Below are 8,076 nucleotides of genomic sequence, written 5' to 3' on the forward strand. Positions count from 1 at the left end.
TTCTGGGATTTGTTTACCTTCTATAATTTCAACTTTGTTGCCTTCAGTGGAGCTCCCAGCCGGCCGCAGCAGGCGGGAAGCTTGGCTTCCTCCATCATTGGAGCAACCAAGCCTCCTGCTTGCTCCAGCTCCATGGCTGCCGGCCGCCATCTTGGTTGGGTTAATTTGCATATAGTTGCTCTGATTGGCTGATGGGCGTGGCTTAAGGTGTAGCGAAGGTACGGTCAATTTGCATGTTTGTCTTTTTTTAGATTAGATTAGAGATGGCTCATCTCAGGGCTCTATCTTTAGCCTTCTCTTTTAAACTACCTTCCTTCTCTCCTTCCTTTATGCCTAAGTTTCATCAAAACCCTTAGCTTCATCTATTACATATATGCTCATGATGCTCATATCTGTTATCCTTTTTTTAAAAAGGTTTTTTTGATTTTCAGAAAGAGAGAAAAGGAGAGGGAGAGAAAAACATCAATGTGAGAGTGAAACACTGATCGGCTGCCTCCTGCATTCCCTGACTGGGGAATGAGCCTGCAACACAGGCATGTAACCTGACTGGGAATCCAACTGGCAACCTTTTGGTGCACAGGATGACACCCAACCAACTGAGCCACACCAGCCAGTGCTGTCCCTATTTTTTTTACTGAGTAAAGACATTTAGATTGTTCTGTAAGTAAGTCACATCTAACATATCCCCAACTGAATTTAATATATTCCCAAGTAAAATTTGTTTTGCTACCAGTATTTCCTATTTTAGCTAAGGGCATCACTAATCACCTAGTCATCTGAAATAGAACACGATGTCATTGTTCACTCTTCCTTCCCTGTTACCATTCTCCTCCTTCTCCCAACTGATAAATAAATTCTGAAAAAAAGAATTCCAGGAACCTAATGACAACAATGTTCTAATATTTCTATGAGTATTTTCTTACTCATTTTGTAACTTTCATTATTAACAGTGGAATTATAAAAATTAGAGAAAAGAATAAGAGTCATAGAAAAGTGGAAAAAGAGGAGAGACATGGGATGACCCATCTCCTTTTCTTTTGATACCCATTAATTAATTAGTGCTTAAAAATACAATGGTATATGAAACCTCATCTTCCTCTATATAAACTGTAATTTGCATAGTATACAACTCTAAGGGCTATTTTTAACTTTAAATGTAAGAGGCATCCAAATGCCACACAAAAGACTGTAAGAATGCCTTACAGTGGGGTATCTTTCTAATGCTTCAGGTCACAACTGCTATTCGGATGAAGCATGCCCCCAATAAATAATAGATTTGCTTTAAGAAATTAAAAACAGCCCTAGCTGGCTTGGCTCAGTGGATAGAGCATTCACCTGCAAACTAAAGAGTCCTGGGTTCGATTCCAGTCTAGGGCACATGCCTGGGTTGCAGGCTTGATCCCCAGTGGGGGACGTGCAGGAGGCAGCCGATCAATGATTCTCTCTCATCATTGATATTTCTCTCTCTCTCTCTCCCTCACCCTTCCTCTCTGAATCAATAAAAATATATTTTAAAAAATTAAAAACAAAAAGGAGAGATACTTAGAGTAGAATTGTGAACAGTTAAGTGGCAAGTGGCAGAGATTTTTAAATAGGACTTGAGGAAAAAGATCTTGCCTGTTAAGTAAGCCTAACTCTTCCCCTAACCATCTGTCACACTGAGTAGCATGACTGAAGGAGAAAATTAATCTTTATGAAGAAAGGAAAAAAGGCACAGGTGTTTCTTTTCTCCTCTACAAAAATATCCTGAGTACTTAAGTATCTGCTGATATATGTAAAAGAAATGACCCCAATGGTAAGTAGCACGGAAGTACTGAATGCTCATACCTAATTTATCAGGTGTGAGGTGTCAGAAAGAAGAAGTTCAAGGCTTTAAAGCAACAGTAGAGCAAACGTGCAGAAAAACAAATGACCTAAAAGTTACAAATTAAAAGTAGAGGATAGAGAGGTATTAGGTGCTGCTCGGGAAACAGAGCAGGGAGGGATACTTTTCTCCTAACTTTACCCAAGTGATATTAAAATATCTCAGAGTCATACAAGTTAACTTTTTTCATGCCCTTTATGAGAAAAGGCCTGACCAGTCTGCCTTTTACATTAAAAAGAGAGTATTCTATGTCGCTTATTTTAAATATTATTACTATTATATATTTTTATATAAAAAGCTTGTATTTTTCCACTTAAGAAAGTTGAGACAGGTTAAATGCTGAGTTACAGAGGCAAGCGTCAGGTTGTGGAGCAATACTGTCACCTTGTGACTGCTCAGGTCATGCAGCCATAGCACAAAACGGTACTGCCTGAGGGACAAATGAAAACAAATGGAAGGCTAGATCTGGCCTGGTGTTAGGAAAAACTCATTTTTATAGATATCAACATTTTTTTCAATAAAGCACAAGAATTACATCAATGTTATTTTAAAAAGATGATCTTTGACAATGCTGCACCTAATCTGAGCCTGCTTAATCCTAGAAGAATCATGGTAAAAACAAACAAACAAAAACAGAAACTCCACTGATCTTTTCAGTTCTTAACCCAAGTTCAGATACTGATTTGAAGATTTCAAGTGTATTCTGAAGTACCAGGTAAATTCAGTATCTCACAGCTAATCCGATTTATACTATAATGCTTTCAGGTTCTTTATTATAACTTGTACTATTAACCAACAGTTGATATAAATTATAACAATAATAACAACCACAGAGTTGCTATTGCTTGTTGAATCTTAACAATGTACTATGCAACATACATTATTACAGCTGACCATCACAAGGCCTAATTTTAAAGAAAAACAAGCTTAGAAGCATTAATTGTCCAGTGTCAACCAGGAGATAATTGGCAAGGATGAGAATAAGAATCAAAGGGTACATGACAATAAAGTCATACTCTACTATATTCCAGAAACTGACTCATCAAAATATTTCAGAAACTAGAATACTTAAGAAATAATACCAAAGCCCTAACCGGTTTGGCTCAGTGGATAGAGCGTCGGCCTGCGGACTGAAGTGTCCCAGGTTTGATTCCAGTCAAGGGCATGTACCTTGGTTGCAGGCACATCCCCCGTAGGGGGTGTGCAGGAGGCAGCTGATCGATGTTTCTCTCTCATCGATGTTTCTAACTCTCTATCCCTCTCCCTTCCTTACTGTAAAATATCAATAAAATATATTTTAAAAAAAGAGAAATAATACCAAAAAACTACAGCTTTATATAACTGCTTGGATCATCTCAAAAGAATTTTTGCTTTTAGCAATACATTTTTTTTATTTTTGAGATTTTTTTTAATAACCTACAGCAGTGGTTTTCATATTGTATTTTATAAAATCATGGTATTTCAGGGAAAATCATGTGTTCCACAGATGTTTGGTTGAAATTTCATTTTTAAATGTGCTTTAAAACTTAAAAATTGTACAGGAAGCTAATCTAAACACTCAAATGTGCCACTTATGTAATTGTAGTACTTTGAAGACCATCAGAGTCAGAACTTTGCCTCTTGTTTTGTTTTCATGCATATCTTATAACAAAGTTTTTCTGGACATACTGTACATACATGACCCTGTAACAGTGATCCGAACCTATGACACGCGTGTCAGAGGTGACACGCGAACTCATTTTTTTGGTTGATTTTTCTTTGTTAAATGGCATTTAAATATATAAAATAAATATCAAAAATATAAATCTTTGTTTTACTATGGTTGCAAATGTCAAAAAATTTCTATATGTGACACGGCAACAGAGTTAAGTTAGGGTTTTTCAAAATGCTGACACGCCGAGCTCAAAAGTTTCGCCATCACTGCCCTATAATGTATCACTGATTAGAAAAACTATAGCTCTACACTGGTCTTTTAAAAGAATTCATGTCTGCTTACCGAAAACTCTGCAAGTGGATCTACTATCACAGCACATGAGTGAAATGAACTTAAATAAATAGCAGTAAGACTGAGGAACATGCTTTCGTCATAGCAGAATACTCAGGTAATAACAAGTAAATGAGTAACTTGTCTTGATGGGAAAATTCTGTTGTAGTTTTTGACTTTTATATATTTTAAAATGGAAATGGGTGAAACAAGTCAAAATAGTGGTGACTCTTAGATGGCAGTGACTAGAAAAAAGAAGTCTGAGTAGACTTTGTAGTTTGGGTCATGATCTGGTTGCTGATTACATGGGTGTTTCAGTATTTGAAAATTCATGAAGTTGCACTATTATGACACACTAGAGGCCCAGTGCACGAATTCGTACACCAGTGGGGTCCCTCAGCCTGCCCTGCGGGATCGGGCCAAAACTGGCTCTCCAACATTCCCCTGAGGGGTGCCGGATTGCGAGGGAATGCAGGCCAGGCCACAGGACCCCACTGATGCATGACTGGGGCCGGGGAGGGACGCGGGTGGTTGGCCTGCCGGGGAGGGACCGTGGGAGGGCTCCACGGCATGTCTGGCCCATCTTGCTCAGTCCCAATTGGCCAGACCCCAGCAGCAAGCTAACCTACTGGTCGGAGTGTCTGCCCCCTGGTGGTCAGTGTACGTCATAGCGAGCGGTTGAGCAGCCTTAGCATATCAGGCTTTTATTATATAGGATGTTATACTAGTAGGTATATTATACTTTCTTATAGATATACTATATTTCTATTAAGGAAGAAAAGAATTAAAAATAAAATTCAAGTAGATATTTGGAGTTGGGTTAGTGATTTACCAATTCTATTGCTCTTGTTTTCCAAGTGTTTAGATTGGTTTACTTGACCATACTGGTCAACTGAGTCTTGAAAAGCAAGCTGATTAAAAAGTTCCCATTTGTAACTATTTATACAGTAAGTCAAGAATGTTTTTGCATTATACAACAAAAACAAAATATACTAACATATTAAGTCTGATGGTGATTATGCAAATATAACAAATATCTATAAACTTATGATTTCAAAAGTTTCAAAGGAGCATTTTGTTTTATCTTTACTTGTAAATGTTATAAATGTAAACATTTATGTTTATACTGACAAAATACCATTTTTATCTACATAGAGTATACATAAGATTTCATTTGGAGATAGGATTGCACTGCTTTAGACAAGTTTACAAAGACAATGTCCTAAAGATCTTTCCAAACTTAAGTAAAGTCTAGATGGTCCTAGGCATCTCAAAATTTTGGGATGTGATCCAGCTTTTTCCTACACAAAGGGAACTATAGAAAAACACAATAACACTGAAGTTTTATTTCTCCTATACATGGCAAATTTAACTGAATACTCTGGACAGGGACAAAAAAGTTAGTATTTACCCACTATGCTACACATTGTATCAACAGCACTCACTTATTAATAAGCATTTACTTAAAAACATATTTTATTTGGCTGACTAGCATTAGGTGTCACCATTAGCAAGTTCAGATTACTGAAGTTGTTAAATATGGTAGAAAATATGAGATTTAAAATTTTATTGTCAATACTAGAGGCCTGGTACACGAATTCATGCACAGGTAGGGGGTCCCTCGGCCTGGCTGGTGATAGAAGCCTATCAGCGGGCCAGCCAGCCGGGGGAGAGGGAGACAGACCCTGGGAAGTTGTCCAGCTGGGGGGTGAGGGGCCACGGAAGGTTGGCTGTGGGAGTGCACTGACCACCAGGGGACAGCTCCTGCATTGAGCGTCTGTCCCCTGGTGGTCGTGCACGTTATAGCGACTGGTCAACTGGTCGTTCTGGTCATTCGGTCGTAATGGTCACTTAGGCTTTTATATATATAGACAGTTATTATACAGTTATTATGTATTATGTATAAATGAAGTCAATTAGTCATAAAATATTACACATTTAGAAAATACTGAGTTTTCAAACATTTTTACCTGTTCCTGTCATTTCATTGTCAGCTATTTCGGGCAGAACCTTTGGCATAGTAGTTGCTTTACCTTGTTCATCAAGGTTGACCTCTGCAACAGAATCGAATGAATCAAGCAGCACCACTGGAACAATATACAAAAAAAGTTATTAGGAATATAGAGAAATTTGTATGGTCCCTTTAAGAAAGTATTTTAATCATAGGCAATCCATATAAAAACAAAGATATTTACACAAAGAATATATAATCATGTATCTATTATAAGCAAGCATGGTTTTCTCCTTATGTATAAAAGAGTAAGTTTACATTAACATACATACCTATGCTTACATACAGGCCTAATGTACATTTATATGTGGAAGGTAAAGGGCCTGAGAAAAATAAAATACCTCAACTTCATTGAGGTATACCTGACACTTGACAATGTGATATATTCATACTTTATGAAATATTTACTACAAGGAAGCAAATTAACATCCGCCACCTTGCATAGTTATTTAGCTGTTATATGTGGTGAGAACACTTGAGATCTCCCCTCTTAGCAAATTTCAAGTACATAATACACTACTGTTAACTACAGTTACACACAATCTCCTGAACTCTTTATCTTGCATTAACTAAAACTTTGCACCCCTTATCCAACATCTTCCTATATCCTGCTCTTCCAGCGCCTGGTAACCATTATTCTATCCTCCCCATGATTTTGGCATTTTTAGATTCCACATATGAGATCATGTAGTATTTGTGTTTCTGTGTCTGCCTTACTTCACTTAACTAAATGTCCTCCATGTTCATCCATGTTATTCAAATGGCAGAATTTACTTTTTTTCAAGGCTAAATATATATTATCATTTAAGTATTTAATCCATTTCAAATTGATTTTTGTACATGTTGTGGATCGGGGTCCAGTTTTATCTTCTGTATGTGGCCGTTTTCCAAATGCCATTTATTGGAGCGACTATTCTTTCCTGTGTATTCTTGGTCAAAAATTGACCATTTATACATAGGTCTATTTCTGGACACTCTATCCTGTTCAATTGACTTATGTGTGTTTTTAATACTAATAGCATACTGTTCTGATTACTACAGCTCTTTAACAGTTTGAAATGTTAAATAGAAGGACATGTGATTCCTCCATTTTTGTTCTTTCACAAGACTGAGTTGGCTATTTGGATCTTTTGTGGTCCCATATGAATTTTAAGATTGTTTTTTAAAAATGTCATTGGAAGTTTGATAGGGACTGTACTCTATTTGTAGTTCACTTTGGGTAGTGTGGACATTAAAACAATACTAATTCTTCTAATCATGTACATGTAATAAATTTCCATTTACTGTGTCTGCTTCAATTTCTTCGATATTTTGTAGTTTTCAGTGTACATATTTATTACTTCCTTGGTTAAATTTATTCTTAAGTGTTTTATTCTTTTGAATGTTATTTTAAATGGAAATATTTTCTTTTCATGATGTTTCTCTGATTTTGGTATCAAGGTGATCTCGGTGTCATAAAATGAATTTTGAAGTATTCCTTTCTGTTCTTTGAAAGATTTTTAAAAAATGAGCATTGATTCTTTGAACATTTGGTAGAATATAGCAATGAAGCTATCCAGTCCTGGGCTTTTATAAAAAAGAAATTTTCTTAAATATAACAAGATTCAAGATAGGCAGAAGAGACATATTATTGAGACAATCTGTGAACGTTAATTCATTGGAGATATTAAAAAACAAGTACAAATAGTGGTTTATTCAGAATTATTTAGATGAAATGCTGAACAATTTTTTGCCGACTAAAACGTAAGTATACACAATATTTACCATTGGCCAGCATGCCAGTTTTCTCTTCTTCCTAAATTAAAGGTAGAAAAGAATTGTATTATTTAAAACCAGCGTTATGTAAAATGATAATGGAAATAATAACAAAATTTGAAAGCCAGTGCTCTACTCCATTATGAAAAGATCAGGAAATGTTCTTTGTAGGTTTATCACCCTCAATCAAACGATAATTCTAGGGAGTGTAGCTATGAGAGAACTTACAGAAGTTTCTTCAGAATCTTGGCAATTACCAGTAATCCTATCTAATAATAGACAAACATGGTAATTGACCGTACCTTCGCTATGCCTCCCATTGGCTAATCAGCGCAATATGCAAATTAATCGCCAACAAAGATGGTGGCTAATTTGCATACTGCAGGCAGGGCGGGACAGCGCCATCCCGCCTGCCCTGCCGCCATCTGGGCCTGCTATTTGTGACCCGGGGCAGTGGGCGTC

At 36.7% G+C, this 8,076-nt stretch overlaps 1 protein-coding gene across 6 annotated transcripts in view; it reads right to left on the reverse strand.

Annotated features, from left to right (window-relative positions):
- Positions 1-8,076, reverse strand: part of CEP162 (centrosomal protein 162kDa) — an 83,134-nt gene that overhangs the window by 56,456 nt on the left and 18,602 nt on the right. For 5 of the 6 annotated variants that reach the window (XM_005869950.2, XM_005869951.2, XM_014542666.1 and 2 more), the window contains 2 exons: positions 7,624-7,654; positions 5,819-5,935 (listed from right to left, as the gene is read on the reverse strand). In XM_005869950.2, coding sequence (XP_005870012.1) covers positions 5,819-5,935; positions 7,624-7,654 — 148 coding nt within the window. The remainder of the gene's footprint in view (positions 1-5,818; positions 5,936-7,623; positions 7,655-8,076) is intronic. The other variant, XM_014542668.1, reaches the window with a different exon arrangement.

The sequence above is a fragment of the Myotis brandtii genome, unplaced genomic scaffold, assembly GCF_000412655.1.
Source record: "Myotis brandtii unplaced genomic scaffold, ASM41265v1 scaffold31, whole genome shotgun sequence".
In the NCBI taxonomy this organism is placed as follows: domain Eukaryota; kingdom Metazoa; phylum Chordata; class Mammalia; order Chiroptera; family Vespertilionidae; genus Myotis; species Myotis brandtii.